Genomic DNA, 17873 nt, shown 5'->3' with positions numbered 1-17873 from the left:
GGCCTGTCAGCCAGAGAGATAAGAGGTTGAGATGACACCGGAGGCAGTGAGTGTGACAAACAGAGGCAGAGCCAGCGAGAGGAGCAGTGTCTGGCAGAAGCCCCAAATAATTGGAGCAGGGCGGACTGGACTTGTCCTTCCTGTGCCCTCTCCCCAGGCTGGTGGGGATGCGGGTGGGGATGCAGCCTGGGGGACAGGGTAAGTGGGTATGGCAGAGCACGGGGCGGTGAGGGGGGACTGATGAGGTTTCTGCTCCCCTTTTCACGGACTGGTGTCCGGGCAGGAGGGGGCAGGGGGTGTCGGAAAGGGCTATGGCGCTGCCTGGTGAGTGTGGGGCTCAGGGGCCGCAGCAGCAGCCAGGCGGGGGGACTTGGCTGGGGAGGGCGGTCCTGGGTGTGCCCAGCCCTGGTCACTTCCATTGTGCTTGTCCAGCACTAGTTCTTTGTTCATCCTGACTCCTTGTAACCGTTTTTCCTTTGGTTATGATTTTTACCAAATAATGGGCGGAGGAGGTGATAAAATAATTCCAGCCTTCTTGAACGGAAGTCCTTTGGAAGGCATGGGAGAATGGCCCAGGGTGAGGAAGGAGAAATCACTGAGAAGCAGTAAAATGAGTCCACTTAGCTTGGGTGGCGCCATCTGGGGGTTCCCTCAGAGCAGTGGCCCTAACCTGGGGTGTACACATGACCCCTGCATGCACTGGGGTGCCCTAAGTTGGGTCAGAGCCTTTGCTTTTTGCTCCAGAGCCTGGACAGAATTGACGATGATAGAGAGTTCACCAGGTCTGGGTAGTTTGTACAAAAATGTGTCTGCACCTCGTGATCCCGTTTGTAGAACAGTTGGCCTAGAATGTGCGGCGTGATGTGGAGAAGCCTGTTTGTAAGATCTGCAGGAGGAAGAGGGACTTGGGCTGCTCACTTCCACAGCGGGTGTTGGTGGAGGCCCAGCAGAGAGGCCGGGCTTCGAGCATCGAGAGCAGGCCCTGGGGCAGGGCCCAGCGGACAGGCGCTGCAGTGACTCTTGGAGCAAAGGTCTCTTGTTAGCGACCTTTGTTAGGGCCAGGAGGTGCTTGAATTCAACTCCCAGGCCCCCCCGGCACCAGCGAGTCAGGGGTCTGACTGCAGCAAAGCCGGTCTCAGAGTCCTCTCAGCCAGCTGGTGGTGGCTCAGAACAAGAGCAGGTGTCCCTTAAGGAACACCTGGATCTTGCTGATAGCAGATGACCTAAAGATAGGGAGTGAAAGAGAATTTTTCCACATGAAGACACGGGCAGCTCTGGTTGGTTTTCATCTTGGCAACACAGAGCATAACATCCGGGTAGGTTTGGGGGAACAATGGAAAGATCACCGGGTGAGACCTGAATTGGGGAGAGATCTGATCTCAGTGAGAGAACAAAAGAGAGAGGGTGTCAGGGTGTGGACAGCCTGAGGGGCCTCTGAGCTCCACCTTCCCAGTGGTAAGAGGCGTCTGATGCTAGAGCTAAACAGCCTGTCAAGCCCCGTCAGACCCCAGTTCCTCGTTTTGTTCAAGTTTGTCTCCCATGGTAGCCTGTACACAATAGGTGCTCAATAAACGTGTGATGAACACAGGGTAGTCAGGACACTCGTCAGGGCATCGCAGTGCAGAGACCAACAAATGGACGCCGAGGGCTCTAACCCTTTCTCCATCCAGCAAACCCGTCTGCTGCTGTCTTGGGTCACTCCCTGCACTCCCGGGACGGGGCCCACATTCAGCAGGCCTCAAGCTCCACCTGAGCAATTTCAGTACTGACATGGGAGCCCCTGTGTGGAGGGCGAGAACGAGGTGCACATTCAGGGGTGGGGCAACCTAAACTCTGACTTCTCCACACAAGGCTTCCTGCGAGCAGACCCCAAACATCTGCGTCTCTTCCAGTTGTGAGAAATTCAAAATGCTGTGTGCCGCCGCGGGTAGAGAAATGTGCGTCCTGATGGAACCTCCCTCACCCTCTGAACATGGGCCTGGGCTCTGTGGCCCCTCAGCAGCAGTGGAGGCTGCTGCCTCAGCTTCCTGCAGGGGACAACCTGGCGCACGGTTCTCATTGGAGGCTTCTTCTGTCGCAGGTCACCATGAGACCCCGCTGTCTGCATCCACCAAGATGCTGGAGAGATTCCCCAACAACCTGCCCAAGCATCGGGAAAACGTGATTCCAGCCGACTCGGAGAAAAAGAGCTTTGAGGAGGTAAGTGGGGAGCGAACTGTAGAGACCATCGGGTGGGGCGGGTACAGCCTTTGCCTCAAGAACTTGTCTGCTCAGCCGCGGAAGAAGCTCAGGAGGGACTCGGAGGCAAACTACCTCCCGGAAAGGATAATGGGGAGGGAGTGGAAGCTATTTGTGAAGCCAGGAGGACTTAAAGGTGGGGGCTTTCCTGGGGGGAGTGCTGCAGAGGCTACGGGAAGGAAGAGAACAGTGTGGAAAGGGCCTGGAGGTGGGCATGGGCAGCTGAGAGGAGACTGGCACAAGCAGATCCAGGTAGGGAGCACATGGCCACAGAGGAACCACGTTGCTAGGCCCTGAGGTAGCCTGTCAGCAGAGTGGAGCTGACGTGGAAAGGAAGTGGGGGGACCTCAGGTGTTTTGAAGCAAGGCGCAGCCTACTGGAAGTGGCTGACTTGGCTTCTGTACATTAGTCCCTGGGGAGGCCTGCCCAGGTGGTGGCTGCTGGGAAGCTCTGACCTGTGGCCCGCCTGCAGCCCTGGGGCAGTAGGGTGAGCTTGTCAGGGTCTGGGAAGGAGACAGGTGCTGCCCAAATTAGGATAATTTGAGGGGGCATTTAACAGAGGGGAGTCACACAGATGTGGCCCTGTCCAGGACTTCTCTTAGCATCATCTGGCCTGAAGTGGAAGGGAAGGAGCTCTGTATCCTTGGAGACCAGCAGCACAGAATTTACTACTCGCTGGCCACGTGCGTGTGCACATGCCGTGGAGCAGCACCAAGTAGCACTGGCCACCAGGCTTTTCCCCGGACTCTGTTGCCATAATCTCAGCGTCTCCCCAGGTGTCAAACCCATCATCAGAGGAGGCCATTGCTGCCTCCACTGAGAAATTTTGAAAGAAGATAGAATCTGAAGCTACTTCCAAAAATGATGCCATACACACTGCTGCTGAGCGATAGCCACGTTCCCGCAGCAGTGCCTGGCCCCTCGAGGCCTTCCCTTTGGAAAGAGGCCACTGTCACCTGCCTTTGCAGAGAGCTTAGAAAACAGCAGCCCCTTTTCCAGCGTGGTCACCCCCACGCGATGGTATCACTTCTCTCGATTGTTTTTGGCTTGTTCATACCTGGTGAGAAATTGTGCAGTGATGTGTCACTCTCTCCCTGCCCAGGTCATCGACCTGGTTGGCCAGACCTCAGAGAACACACCCACCACCGTTTCTCAAGATGTGGAGGAGAAATTCTCTCATGCCCCCGCCAAGCCCGAGGCCCCCGTGGACTCCATGCTCAAGGACATCGCCACCATCATCCTGAGCACCTTCCTGCTCATCGGCTGGGTGGCCTTCATCATCACCTACCCCCTGGTAAGGCCGTCCGCTCCCCGCCCCTTGTTTATGAGCTGCAGAGTGTCTGATGTCAGCGGGATAGAAACAGCAAACAAGCAGATAGTTTCTTTTCACATTTAAGTCAATATTTGCTTCTCTTAAAAAAATTAGAACTAAATAGACACCAGCTTTCCAGGGAAGCAGTTAACCAACTGTAAAAGCCGTTTCGTGAACCTCACTGGCAGAGCCTTGAATAGTTAACCGTATTTTCTTTTTAAAGAATAACCATCATAGTAGAAACACTGTTTAACTTCCCTCGCTGAAAAACTACCTGTCCGAGACATCCGCTGGGGTGGAAAAGACAGCTCGGTAATTCCTTTGACTTTCAATAAATGAGCTCAGATTATGTAGTTTGGTCGTTTGGGGGTAGGATAGAATATTCTAGAGGAACAGTTCTTCAACAAGGACACGAGCCCAGGAAGCCCAGACCCCACTGAAGAACAGGCCCCACACACCCACCAAGCACTTGGCGTCTGAGGAATGTATCTGGCTGCTTTGTTTTCTGTTTCACCTCATGTGGCCCTGTGAGGTCATTAGTGTTGACCCCTGACCCCCTGAAGAAACTGTGCTCTAGAAAGTCAAATAACTTTCCCAAAGTCACTCAGCCAGTAGAGGGCATCTCCAGGTTTCAACCCAAGAGAGGGTGGGGGCGCTGGAAAGCTCTGCGGTGACCCGTACACTAGCAGATCGGTCAGCTCCCATGGGAGAGGAGCGTGGGGGTGTGGGGGGGGGCAGCGCCGTGAAATGGGGTTGGGGGGCAGGACCTTGGCCAGCTGTCCATCTTCAGCCCACTCTGCCCCATTCTGGCAATGTGGCCTCGAGGTTCTGAGCCCCGTCTTCCTCCCCTGGGTGGCTCATTGCCAGAATAGGCAGCAAAGCCCAGTCTTCGCCTCTCCCACCACACTCAGCCACCTGAGTAACCTTCCTGTTCGTTTTCACTCTTGCAGCAACTCCCAGACTTTCATAAAAGTCTGAGAATTTTATAATTGAAAGACATCCCCGCCCTCTGGCCCAGCCCTCCACCTGGGGCAGAGTCCCTCCTCTGCCAGGCCCCTCCAGCATGGGGAGTGGGCATATGGGGGCGGGTCTAACTGGCAGTTACTGAACCGATAGATTCCACCCCCTGGGCCTTGCCCCTGGTCTTGCAGTCATGTGCAGTGACCCTGCTTCCTCTGTCCTGGGAGCCTCTCCTTGCCTCCCCCTGGTTTCCCGGGCAGCGGGCACTCATCTGCAAATGTGTCTCTCTTCCCAGAGCATGCATCAGCAGCAGCAGCTCCAGCACCAGCAGTTCCAGAAGGAATTGGAGAAAATTCAGCTCCTGCAACAGCAGCAGCTGCCCTTCCACCCACCTGGAGACTTGGCTCAGGACGCTGAGCTCCTGGACTCATCTGGCCTCTACTCAGAGAGCTCAGCCACCAGCAGCCCCAGCACGTCACCCAGAGCCTCCAACCACTCGCTGCACTCCAGCAGCTCTGCCTCCAGAGTGGGCGCCTCCCTGGAGCAGGACGATGAGGGTAAAGCGAGTTGCCGTTCTGTCCTATCTTCTCTTTCATTTGAACACCAGCCAAGAGTCACAGGGAGCCATGTCCTTCCTGGAGTCTCTGTGGGATTATCAAGTGCCTTTGCAAGGGTCCATCATGTCGCTCCCAACTCCCTCCCATTTTGCCTCCTCCCCCACGAGGGCCTTATGGGGCTTCTGGACCCTCCCTCCACCTGGCTCCACAGGGGTGGGGTGCGTGGCTGACCAGGGGCGCGGTGGCCATCTGCCCAGAGCATTCCTGAGGCCAGCCAACGGCCACATCTAAAGATGTAACTGTTGAACCACTGTCCTCTGGGAAGTTGGGTCAGGCTGGTCATTGGCCAGTAATCTGAGTGGACTCGTGCAGAACCAGTGCCAGAGACCTCGAAGTCTCAAGCTTGGCTACTGGTGTTTTTTATTTCACACATCCACTCCCTGGGCATTCCAGGTGCAAATCTTCGAGTTGGATCTCTGGAGAACCCTGTCTTTGGGAAAGTCATACATCCTTATAGGCCGGAATAGAGGGCAGGGCCTCAGGCCGGGGAGCAGGGTCCCCGGATGCGAGTGGGGAGGTACTCGGGCTACAGCTGCTGAAATCCCATCTCTGAGTTGCAGCCCAGGAAGCTAGCTTGAGGCTGAAATGCCTGCAGGCCCTGTAGGTTATGTGTGTTTGCAACGGCCTCTTTTCCTCATTTTGTCCTAGATGAAGAAACCAGCATGGTGCTGGTTGGGAAAATTTCATTCTGTCCCAAGGACGTCCTGGGCCATGGAGCTGAGGGCACAATTGTGTACCGGTGAGTGGACGAGAGCCCTGAGCCGTCAGCACCTCCCTTCCAGAGCTGCTCAGCTTGCAGGTGGCGGGCAGCTCCTGGGCACAGCAGGCTCACAGCGGCCACCACAAAGGAAGAGTTCAGCCGGGGGAGGGAAGTGATGGCCACAGGGCTGCCCAGTGGCCTCTTAGGGTCCCCTGGGCTGTGGGCTGATGAGCTGGACATTGCCACACCCGAGCTGGTCCCCGCTGCCCCTTGGGGTGCCTCTGGGGACTTCCCTCATTTCCACAGCCCACCTTGCACTCAAAGCTGAGCCCGCTCCTTTCCTGCAGGGGCATGTTTGATAACCGAGACGTGGCCGTCAAGAGGATCCTCCCCGAGTGTTTCAGTTTCGCCGACCGTGAGGTCCAGCTGCTGCGAGAGTCGGACGAGCACCCGAACGTGATCCGGTACTTCTGCACCGAGAAGGACCGACAGTTCCAGTACATCGCCATCGAGCTGTGCGCAGCCACCCTGCAGGAGGTGGGCCCGCTGCTGTGCCGCTGCTGCAGCCTCCCGCTCCCGGCCGCCAGGCCTGGCAGCAGGCCTGCGCATTTGTTTTTATTCAGTGAACACTACTGAGGTCACAGCGCTATAGAAGACACCCGTTTTAAGTGGGTGGCAGGATGCCTTTTCACAAGGATGGCCCCCTCAGCCTGCCTGCCTGGGGCAGTCTTTGGTTGCAGTTAGCATTTTTCCCGTCAGGCTTCCAGGAAACCTGCTCCTTCCTCCCATCGCTGGGTAGGGCTGGCGTGGGCTGGCCTTGCTGGCTGGTGGCTCAGTCATTCAGACACACCCAGCGACTCACTCTCCAGGCTCCAGGAATCTATTTCAGTGTCATGTGACTTCACATGTGGGTTTCCCTGTGTGGGCAGTGGGCTTGAGTCTCTTGTCTCTGAGCTTCCTCATTGCAGAGCAACCAGATGGAGCTTGCTTGTCTAAAGTATCCTGTGACTTCAGGAGAAAGTCTGCAGGAAAATGCAGATTCAGCCACAGTGTGGCCAGTGAAACTACCCATTTCTTTTTAAAATATGATCAAAGAAAAGGCGCTGACTAATACCCGAGGTTAGTTAAAACAGAAAGCCCAGGCAGGAGTCTTCTAGGTTAAATGGAATCACTTTAAAAAAAGCTAAGTGTGCTGAGGGCCTCAGGCCTGCAGGCCAGGTGAGTGACCATGTCGTGTCTCTTGCAGTACGTGGAGCAGAAGGACTTTGCCCACCTGGGCTTGGAGCCCATCACCCTGCTGCAGCAGACCACCTCGGGCCTGGCCCACCTGCACTCCCTCAACATCGGTAAGAGGCTTCCCTGGCCGGGGTGGGTGGTGGGGCAGGGAGATGACATGCTCAGGCGGGCCTTGCCTGTGGCCTGGCTCTTTGCTGCATCGTGAGTGTGCAGGTGGGGCTTTGAGGTGCCTTTTGACAAGCTGTGTGAGAATCTAAGATGGGATCTGGTGCAGCTGGAAATCAGAACCGTTAGAGGTGGCAGCTGGTCTGGTCTGCCGGGAACCCAGGGAGGTGCAGGAGGAGGCCTGCATCAGACTAACCCGGAGGCTTGATTAGTTCACAGAGACCTGAAGCCTCACAACATCCTCTTATCCATGCCCAATGCACACGGTCGCATCAAGGCCATGATCTCCGACTTTGGCCTCTGCAAGAAGCTGGCGGTGGGCAGACACAGCTTCAGCCGCCGTTCCGGGGTGCCCGGCACAGAAGGCTGGATTGCTCCCGAGATGCTGAGCGAAGACTGCAAGGAAAACCCTGTGAGTCATGAGCGTAGCTCTTTGAGAGCTACAGAACCTTCCGGAGTAAGAGCCTCCGAATTCAGCCCTGCCCGTAGCACAGTTAGCTCGGGTTAGCCACGTCTTTAGAAAGATCCTCGTTGTGAACCCCAAGCACTGCTGGCATTTTCCATGTCATCTCATGTTCAAATGACCCCAAGGGGCACATGTGGGCAATTTTTGTTTTTTCCTCTATTCGTCCAGTAGCTATTTTGGGAAACTTGTTTTATCAACTTATGGGGTATTTAAATAACAAGAACAAGTAGCAATAGTAAGTTTGGGACAGGACGTAACTGATCTGTGGAGCAGCAAGTGCCCTGGGTTGCTGAATGGTACAGTGAGTAGGCGAAGAGGCTGCCAGGTGAGCGTGGGTGAGGAGGCTGACAGGAGTTGTCCCTCCTGTCCTGTCCTGTCACCCACACTATGAAAATTCTGATGAGGAAGCGTGAAGATGATCAGGTTTGGGGATCAGAAGACACCCCCTGCCCCCGACTTACCCCTGCCCCCGGTTTGCCTGTGGCCGCAGGCTGGTCATTCATTGAGCCTTCCTGTCCATGTCTTCCTCTGGGGGTGGTGACACCTGCTCTGCTCTCCTCCCCGGGTTGCTGGGAGGCCTGGTGCGGTGTTGCTCAGGGCGCATCCTCTCCAGAGCAGAAGGCAACAGGTCCTCACGTCTTGGGCGAAAATCCAAGCAGTGGAGCATAGCTCCAGGGACCCCAGCCCTGCTCGGCAGCCACCGCACCAAGTCACGGGAGCCAGAAACCCCCCATGCACGTTGCCCCAAAGAGAAGCTCATCGGGAGACACTGGGTGGTTTTACGGGATGTGTGAGAGGCGCTAGCAGTCAGCATCAGAGGCAACCTCACAGGAAACTTGTCAAATAATTGCTAAGGCGGTGTTGGAGCCCACAACTGCCTTGTTCATTTATTAGCAAAGCTCTGAGACCTGCCATGCGCGGGCTCCATTCTGGGCCCTGGGGCCACAGTGGGAAGCAGCTGCTTAGAAATTCCTGCCCACAGGGAGTTACGTGACCCCATGAGGTAGGCTAGCAGCTGGGAGAGAGCTCCGGGGTGGCTGAGCGCTGTTGAAATAACCATTTTCATGTACTAATGTGTTTCATCTTCACTGTGACCCCATGAGGTTTTCCTCATTTTATACCCGGGGCCTCGGAGGCCCAGAGCAGGCGGGGGGCTCCAGCCAGGCCATGCCCCCGACCTCGGGCTCAGAGCCCCCGTCCTCCACTGTGACCCTGACTCCCGTGTCACTCCTGCAGCGGCCGGTGCTGCTTCGAGCAGTGCCCGTAGACCAGCTGACCCCTAAGACCCCTTCAAGGTGGGAAGGGGCTGCTGGGCAAGGGTGAGTCTGCTGCTCCTGGCCTCTGACGCCCACGTGTCTTTTCAGACCTACACTGTGGACATCTTCTCCGCGGGCTGCGTCTTTTACTACGTGATATCCGAGGGCAACCACCCTTTCGGCAAGTCCCTGCAGCGGCAAGCCAACATCCTCCTGGGCGCTTACGGTCTCGACTGCTTGCACCCTGAGAAGCACGGTGAGCAGGCTGCAGGGCCGGGGCAGGCAGTGGGGGGCCGGGAGGGGGCTCAGGGGCGGCCCCCCTGCTCCCGTGTGGCCCCTGCAGGTTGGGGAGCTGCTAGTGCTATGCTCCCTGAGGCCCCACCCTCCAGCTGCTCACCCCATGGTCTCAGGGGGTTGACCACTTGGTCCAGACCAGGTGGGGCCGGGACCCCTCCTTCTAAAGCCCAGAAATTCCCTCGGAGGTACCTGCAGGTCACAAAATCACCTGTGTGACCCCCTTCGTGACCTCTGCTTTCTGGCTTGTGACTTGCAAGGGTTAAACAATCTGAGATCCCCTCTGCACTGACATTCAGGAAGATGAACAGTCCACGCTGCACACTCTGGACTTGTGTTGGCACAGGGGCAGCAGGGGCACCCCAGCCTCACCCCTGCGCAGGTGCCACCTGCTTTCCCGCCCTCAGGGCTTCCTGCGTCAGAGCTGGCGCGGGACATCCCAGTGTCACCTTCTGAAAAAATTTAAACCGACTTATTGTTTTGCTTATGGTTTAATTTTCCTTCTTCCCTGTTTAAAGAGAAAAAAAAAACAGTTTAGAAAAAACCCGCATAATTCCAGTCTATAGTGATGCATGACTGTTCCTCACACCTCTGTGTACGCGGTTGCTGTCATTCATCTAGGCAGAAATGCCCGGTTTTGCTGGGATTAAATAGCACACAGGATTTTGCAACACGCTTGCTCTTTCTCTTCATCTGGAGGATCCCTCCTCGTCACTCCACGGTCAGCCGCAGTCCAGTCTGTGCAGCGGTCACCTGAGGGTGTTTCCAGGGCCCCCTTTTCACAGGCTGGGGCGGGGGGATGCCCCTCCTCAGCGGCAGAGTCGTGGGGTTCCTCCCTGCTGCATGAGTGAATTGCTGTCAGTGGACTCTGGCGCCAAAGGGCGTGCAGGCTGCTCCGGTCTGGGGCGCCTCGCTGGGGTCTGGGCCGGCGATGGGAGCTCTTGCCCGTTTCCTCCTGTGCAGAAGACGTCATCGCCCGGGAGCTGATCGAGAGGATGATCGCCACGGACCCTCAGAAGCGCCCCTCCGCGAAGCACGTGCTGAAACACCCCTTCTTCTGGAGCCTGGAAAAGCAGCTGCAGTTCTTCCAGGTAGCGACGTGTGTTTTCAGCAAAAGTCCTCATTTAACTTTTTCCAATTTTGAAAATAGCGGGAAGGACACAGCACAGAAACGAGTGGTCAGGGCCAGTTACGGACGTGGGGGTGTGTTGTCTCAAAGGGCAGACAGAAAACACGGGAGGAAAATCAAAATTGATGACTTACCACTTGCGCCTGTGGCTCTGAGTGGAACGTGTGTACAGGTGTGACGTGCAGGTGGGCAGGTGTGGGCCGTCACACCTGTCTGTGCTGTGGAGACGGTCTGCGCGGGCCTCTCCCCAGGCAGCAGCAGACACATCTGCTCACCGGAGACAGTGAGCGCCAGCGGCCACCTGTCTTGCGCCGAGGCGGGCTCTGGCCCTGCCTGAGGCCCAGCAGCAGTGTCCACTGTGTTACCTACATGTCCCTCCTGCAGCCCGTACCCGCTGACCGTCGTCCGGTGCCCTTATTTCCCTCACAGGACGTGAGTGACCGAATAGAAAAGGAGTCCCTAGACGGCCCGATAGTGAAGCAGCTGGAGCGAGGCGGGCGAGCCGTGGTGAAGATGGACTGGAGGGAGAACATCACTGTCCCCCTGCAGACAGGTGACCCCTCAGCCCCTGGGAGGGGAGGGCAGCAGGAATATTTCAAACGCAGCAGCCGTTTCTAAGAAGTGAAAGTGGCGATGGCAGCTCCAGGCTGCTTGGGCTCCCTTGCCACTCGGGGTGGGGCCGCCTGTGGGGACGGCCTCTGCTCAGGAGACAGGCCCCATCGGTGCTGAGTGGGGAGCCACATTCCGCTCCAGTCTGCCTGCTTGATCCCCAGGACCCCAGGACCCGTTTTCTTTGGAAATCCTTCTTTTTTGGTTACATTGCTCTCCTTGCTTATTTTTCCCTAGATCTTCGTAAATTTAGAACCTATAAAGGCGGCTCCGTCAGAGACCTCCTCCGAGCCATGAGAAATAAGGTAAGTCTTGGGATCACGGGGGGCACGGGGAGCAGCAGCTCCCCAGCGTGCCTTCTGCATTCTCTGGGGGTCCTGTCTTCCTCGCTGGAATCCTGACTCTCAGAGGCTGGGAGGCCTTCGTTGGACTCGACAAAGTAGAGGCTGTCTCTTCCCTTCACTGGGTTTCTCTTCAGGAGGGCGGGGAGAGGAGCTGGGCGCCGGGGCGGCTCACGCGGTGTCCTCCGTGGTCTCTGCTGACTCACATGGCCCCCGCCCCCCGCCCTGATACAGCACTGAATCAGCTCCCTCTCATGGGAGCCCCCGGCGCCTTCCCACACGGGGCCTGGTTCACAGGGTGCAAGGCAGGGACCCCACTTGTTGTCTGGAGGAACCTGGAGTCCTCTTGGCCTGTGCTGCCACCAAGCAGCCTTTCAATGGGTCCCCAGCTCAGACAAGGCTCCGAGCCCATTCAGTTCCAGGCCACTCTATTCCACTTGAGGCCGCCAGAAGTCTGGGCCCCGACCGACCGTCACAGGAGGCCTGTCCCTGCCCTGCCCGGCCAGCCCCACCTCTGCTCTTCCCCCCAGGGCCCTGGCTCTGCTTCCAGGCCTCGTCCTGAGTGAGGGAGACAGACAAGGGGCGCCGGGTGGTGCGCTGGGCCCATGTGCCCTTTTCCTTGGCTTCCAGAGAACCAGCTAACATTGTGTCCTCCTTGAGTAATAAAAGGCCCTTTCCCCAGCCTTTGGGGGGCTTCCCGCTGCTAACCCCCTGCTTCTGTGTGTCCCCCACTTGCAGAAGCACCACTACCGAGAGCTCCCCGTGGAGGTGCGGGAGACACTGGGCTCCCTCCCGGACGACTTCGTGCGCTACTTCACCTCGCGCTTCCCGCACCTCCTCGCCCACACCTACCGGGCCATGGAGCTGTGCGCCCACGAGAGACTCTTCCAGCCCTACTACTGCCACGAGCCGCCGGAGCCACAGCCCCCAATGGCTCCAGATGCCCTCTGAGCCCAGGCGGCCCCCGCGCCGGCGGCCCCAGTGAGACTGAGGGCCTGGTCTTCGACCAGCACAGCCCGATGCCTCCCAGCCTAGCAGGGAGACTCGGCTTCCCAAGCAAGTGCCTTGAGCTGCCCGCTCTGCTGCCAGCAGAAGCTGGTGCTGACCTGGACGTGCAGGGGGTAACCCCTCCTGACCTGCAGGGAGCTGGGAAGAGGCTGGTGTGAAAGCTTTCCAATCGGGGACTCTGCGCAGGAGGCTCCATCGTGGGGGCCGCGAAAGGAGCCCCCTCTGCCTTCTCCTGGACACACTTGCTTCAGACTTAACGTTTCTTTCGACCCTTCTGTTTGACGTCAGCCTGTGGGCCTTTAAGGAGGAGAGCGGAGCAGATCCTAAGTTGCCTGTGTGCTGGGAAAGGAGCATCTCTGACCTAAAAACGGCCTCTGCTAGAACAGGGGTCAAGAGGTCGGGGGCTGAGGAGGAGGTGTCCTCTTGGGGGGCCTAGGGACGGAGCATGAAGGTACCAGAATCCCCGGGTCACTGTAGCCAGTGTGTCCTCAGGGCCCAGAGAGCACAGGGTGCGGGCATGATACTTCCTGCTCCAGAAGGCTCCGGTGTCTGCCGGGCTTGTAGGAACGAAGAGGACGCTCTGTTCTGGGGCAGCTGCGGCCCAGTGCACCAGTGGCCTTTGGTGGCCATTTCGGGATGTCTAGGAGCGTGTCAAGGCAAAAGGTCAGAAGTGCCCTGCTCTCGGGAGAGCAGCTAAGACCCAGGCAAGGGCAGGCCCTCGGACCGGAGGGGAGGAAGTTGAATGGGGTGCCCCTGGCCACCCAGGGAGAGTCCCGGGCAGGGGGGTTGGGGATGATGCTCCTCAGTCCCTGGGACCAGCAGGACGGGGCCGGGGCCTGGGCGCCCAGACCATGGTCACCACGTGCCTCGTGGCAGTCTTTTATGTTTTTCTTGGAAGATTTTAATAACTTTATATTTTGATCATACCTTAGGATGCTACGTTAGTGTGAGTAAGCTGAGCTTCACTTGCAGCTGACTTGTGAGGAGGAATGTGACACATCTTCTGTTTTGTGTGGTACCAAAAACCCCATCCCCTCCAGAAAAAGTGATCTCATCTAGAACATTCTCTAGTGCCGAAGAGCAAAACATAGCAACTCTCGATGCAGCAGACAATTCAGAGTAATAGTCTCTTCATGCTGTCAATGCCAAGCTGGTTCTTTTTTCCCCCTAAAATTGTGGAGTACAGTATTTAACTTTTACTTTCTGTGGAAGTTCCTGTCTCGTCTCCACTGAGAGCCTTAGTTACATGCCATCAGGGTGCCAGGTGCCTTCTCTAAGTGGTGGGCGGCTCAGTGTGGTTCTGTCTTGGCAGGATGTGCCGCTCCGGACGAGGAATGGGGTCTCGGGGTTTCCCTGGCTGACAGAGACGTCTCCCCGTCTCCTTGTGAGAGGTTTCCCGAGGCGCGCTGGTAGGGGGACGCCTTATGGAAAGCGCCCCTCTGCCTCTGGAGACGTCAGTTCCTCCCTTTCATTCTGCCTACAGTCACTTTTCCCTACTCCCATGCCCTCGGTCTCAGCCTCACCAGTTACCTCACGCAGACCTGGGGCCCGGCAGCCTGGTGGGCACCACGGGTCTGCCTCGCTGCTCATTTGTCAGGACCCGGCCGAGGGTCCCGCTCTCCCACTCCAGGACACGCAGGCGGCGCAGGCTGGACTCTGCGAGTGGGCCTGCGCCCGGCCTGGGTGGGCCCGAGGGAGCCCGGAGGTGGGTGCCTCCCGTGAGGGACGTCACAGGACTGTCCGCCCCGCGTGCCCCCGGGGCTCGGCCTCGCCCGCCCTCACTGCTGAGCGCGCTGGCCCGCAGCCAGGGGACTCCCGGCTGCCCGATTCTGTGTCATTTCCTTGTTTGGACGCAACTTGCCTCTGGGACTTTTTAAAAATGCCTTTTCTGCCTGTCATCCTTGTTTCTGACCGCCCGCCTTTCTCAAACTCATTATTTTAAAAACTGCATTTTGTTTGCGCGCTTTCCATCTGAGCCAAAGCAGGGGACTGGGCGGGGACACAGAGGTGAGCGAGACAGGCCAAACGTCTGCCTTCCTCGGAGCTTGTGGGAGAGAGAAAGGAGCACGTGAGGCAGGAGACGCAGGCGGCGGGCAGGGCTGTGCATCTGGGGTCGGCCCCTCTTGTGTCTTGCAGTTGGCCCTTTGTCCCTGGCCTGTGCTGCTGGGTCTGCAGTGCTGGCAGGTGTCTCTGACCAGCACCCGCCTCTCAGCTGAGCTCTTTGATCTTCGGTCTGGCCAAAGCGCCTCCTGTGGCTCCTAGAGGCCATTGAACTTCTTAGAGGCACATGTTCATCCTTTTAAGGCAGAATTTAGTTGCCGCTTCAAGATGCCAAACTCACGAGTTACTTTAAACCTCGTGTTGAATCTTTTTTGAATCTGTCTTTGGCATAAGTGCCAGAATTTTCCCTGGTTGTCTCGAGTCTTTGTAACTTTGGTTTTTAAAGAGCTCCCCTTGTCACCTGGCCTCACGTTTGCACTTTGGGGGAACACTGGCACCACTTGGTGTAAGTCAGCAACCCCCTGAGGGGCAGAAGAATGAAATCCTGGGTGCAGCGTACTCCCTCTCCACGGCCCCGCTGGCAGGGAGCCAGCCGCCACGGCCTCGTCTCAGAGAGAGACGGCTCGGCCCGTTGCCTGCAGCGCGTTGGGAGAGCCACGGGTCAAAGGGCCCAGCAAAGTGTTTCCTTCCCATCACTGCCAGGAAACGGTCCTGACCAGAGTAAAGCCTGATCCTTTCGTCAGGTTTTACGCGGCTGCAAGTCATGCATCTTTGCAGTTCCTCCTCGCCCCGCACGAGAGGGGACCCGGAGCTGCCGCCACTGGCCTGACCGCTGGCCGGGGGGAGGGACCCTGCAGGGTGGGCTTTCCCCGCTTGGCCGCTGTCTGTCTGTTGAGAAGTTGGACTCGCGGCGGGTTTGGATTTCCCGAGACCGCCCTTCTCCATCTCTGCTCCCTGGGGCCTCAGCCTCGGGTCCTCGCGGCAGGTGCGCGGGTTCTGCGCCCCCAGCCTCGGCGCCCTAAGAGCAGCAGGGGAGGCCGCCGCTCACCTGCCAGTCCTCACCTGCGCCTGCAGGCTTCTCTCTGCTCCCCTGGCTCCTGTCTCCGTGTTTCCTTTGCCCACTCGTTTTCCTTGGCGACGGCCTGGCATTGGCTTTTCCTGGAAGAAAGTCAGGCTTTCCAGACAGGTGAGCCAAGATGCCGCCTCCCGGGGTCACACCTTCCCCCTCCAGACCACAGCATCTGCTCTCCCCACCCTTTGCTTCCTCCACGCAATCGTGGCTTCCCGCCACCCGAGCTCGTTCGCGTCCGCACTTAGGTCTTTTCCATGGAGAACTGCAGGAAGCACCTCTGGGGCAGCCTCACCAGCACTTGGGCCGAGCCCCCTGCTCGCCTCGCCTGCGCGGGGCGTGGGGTGGTCGTGTTCCTCTCGAACCCCAAAAGCTGTGACGGGGGGCAGGCCCCCTCCCCCCACTTACCTAGAAAGCATTACTGGTCCCCTCTGCGGCATTCTCCCAAGCAAACCTTACGTAGTGTTCTTTTTGCGACGACCTATTTATTGAACCTATTTATATTTATTTAATTTCTACTCTGAAGTGTATCCGGTTACCATTGCACTCGCTCAAAGCACCTCCGACTTATTTTGGACAACACCCCCGACCCTGTCAAAACTGGAAAAGCACCGTGTCCTTCTGCAGGACGGTGCCTCGCAGCCACACGGCCTGTCGTCATGTGGTCGGGGGAATCATTGGGTCGGGGGAAAAAATGTTCATTTTTAAGTGATTTAAAAAAAAATTCTGTGCCATCGTGTCTTCTCTGTGGACGGTTAATCGTTTAATGGGGATGTGTTGATTGTGTGATGCAATCCTCTGTGGAACCTGAAATCCTCTTTTTAGCTTTATATTTTATAACCTGCCAGATTGTACGATTTTTATGTGTATTTTTAAAGCCCGATGATGTGAGGGTAATGAAGTTAAAGGGCCTATTTTTGTACCTCCTGTACAGTTTTGTAATTGCGCTGGTGGATGGTGGCATCTTGCTGTTGAGCCAACTACAAATAAAGGTAGTTTCAGGTTCGGAGCCCAGTTCATCTTAAAGGCGGGGCGACCACACTCTCTGGCGCGAGGGGCTCTCACCCCCCACCCCCCAACCCCTCCACTCCCCCACCCCTCCACCCCCATGCGCCTGCACCACCAAGTGCATATTCAGGTGCTCACGTGCACACACACACACACACACACGCGCGCGCGCACAGAGCAAGGAGAGCCCTGAAGGGTCTATGACACCAGCCTTGGGGCAACCATTTGGCCAGGGAGGGGAGGCCAAGTAGGAGGGTGGAAGCGCCCCAGAAACCTGTCTAAAGCAGAGAAAGAAGGGGTCCCCTCAAAAGAAGCCAAGTCCAGACATACCTCCTGGGGAAATTCTGTGTCTACAACGGTTGTCCTCGGAGTGTTCCAGGGCAGGGAGAGAAGCAGCCCAGAGCCCCCAACCCTGCCCGCTCTAAATGGGTTCTGCCACCCGCTGCATCGACACAAAGCATATGAGACCTTTAATGGAAAGGAACTTTAATACAATTAGGGAACAATACAGGAAAGGCAAAGAATCTAATTTCTAAATCAAGCACCCAAAGTTACTCGTCCTCTTGTCGTGGGTAAAAGTGCACCCAAATGGCATTGGCCCAGAGCAAGGCCTGAAAGCTGCTCCAGGTCTAAAGCATCTTCCAGTGGGGACCCACAGAAAAGGGCCAGAACCAGCAAGACAAGTCTGGGAGGAAAAGTACAAAATCAAAACCAAGATAAAAGCTGCCATTGTCACCTCCCCACAGGTCTCTCACCCACATCTGTGTCACCCAGTCCATGACCAAAAGGCAAGCACAGTTTCTTCACGTGTCTCTCGGCTCCAGGTGCCTCCTCCAGGTCTCCTTCTGGCTCCATCCTGCTTCCTTCCATCCCCAGGCTCCTCTGCAGCCTCTTCTCCTCCCTGCTCAGCTCCACTGTCCCTTGGGTGGGGCAGGGAACCTGGCATTTCCCCTTTTCCCGGGGACCCCCTGTTACAAGAGCTTCAAAGCCACATGGGACCCTCAAAGCCCTGGAGCCTGAGCCCCCAACCCCAACATTTCTGCATGGCCTGGTCTGCCCGGGGTAGGACTGGAAGCTTCCAAAACGAACAGAGCTGAGGAGACTGAGGCCCCAAAGCACCAAGAAAGGGAGTTGCAGAGCCCTGCAGACCTCAGCCTGTGCGGCCTTGACTGTCCCTTGGTCCCTGACGTGATCTAATGACTTTGCTAAGCCAGGGGTGTGGGGGAGCCCAGCCTGCTGCCCCACCCCTGCGCCTGCACCCAGGTTCCCTACTGTCTGTTCTTGGTGTGAAGCCATTGCCTTAGAGGCTTCTGGTTGTGTGCTAAATTGTGCCAGAGGCCTCAGATGTGAGAACCATCCGGCTTCCGGCTGGGTGGGCGGGGGCAGGCCTGGGGGCCCCCCTTACACTGTGTCACTCATCCAGGGCGCCCACAGTGCAGAAACAGCCTGTGAGGAGAGAGAGTG

At 57.3% G+C, this 17873-nt stretch overlaps 1 protein-coding gene across 1 annotated transcript in view; it reads left to right on the top strand.

Annotated features, from left to right (window-relative positions):
• Positions 1 to 16428, top strand: part of ERN1 (endoplasmic reticulum to nucleus signaling 1) — a 68760-nt gene extending 52332 nt beyond the window's left edge. The window contains exons 11-22 of the mRNA XM_054688912.1: positions 2081 to 2199; positions 3341 to 3532; positions 4806 to 5067; positions 5776 to 5866; positions 6175 to 6364; positions 7074 to 7173; positions 7441 to 7640; positions 9059 to 9206; positions 10208 to 10335; positions 10803 to 10926; positions 11220 to 11287; positions 12062 to 16428. Of these exons, the coding sequence (XP_054544887.1) occupies positions 2081 to 2199; positions 3341 to 3532; positions 4806 to 5067; positions 5776 to 5866; positions 6175 to 6364; positions 7074 to 7173; positions 7441 to 7640; positions 9059 to 9206; positions 10208 to 10335; positions 10803 to 10926; positions 11220 to 11287; positions 12062 to 12274 (1835 nt within the window). The 3' untranslated portion in view covers positions 12275 to 16428. The remainder of the gene's footprint in view (positions 1 to 2080; positions 2200 to 3340; positions 3533 to 4805; positions 5068 to 5775; positions 5867 to 6174; positions 6365 to 7073; positions 7174 to 7440; positions 7641 to 9058; positions 9207 to 10207; positions 10336 to 10802; positions 10927 to 11219; positions 11288 to 12061) is intronic.
• Positions 16429 to 17873: the final 1445 nt, after the last annotated feature.

Source organism: Talpa occidentalis, unplaced genomic scaffold (genome assembly GCF_014898055.3).
Source record: "Talpa occidentalis isolate TD23 unplaced genomic scaffold, MPIMG_talOcc4v2.1 talOcc4.7, whole genome shotgun sequence".
Taxonomy (NCBI): domain Eukaryota; kingdom Metazoa; phylum Chordata; class Mammalia; order Eulipotyphla; family Talpidae; genus Talpa; species Talpa occidentalis.
Note: the sequence above shows the minus strand (reverse complement) of the source record. Positions and strands in the feature narration are given on the sequence as shown.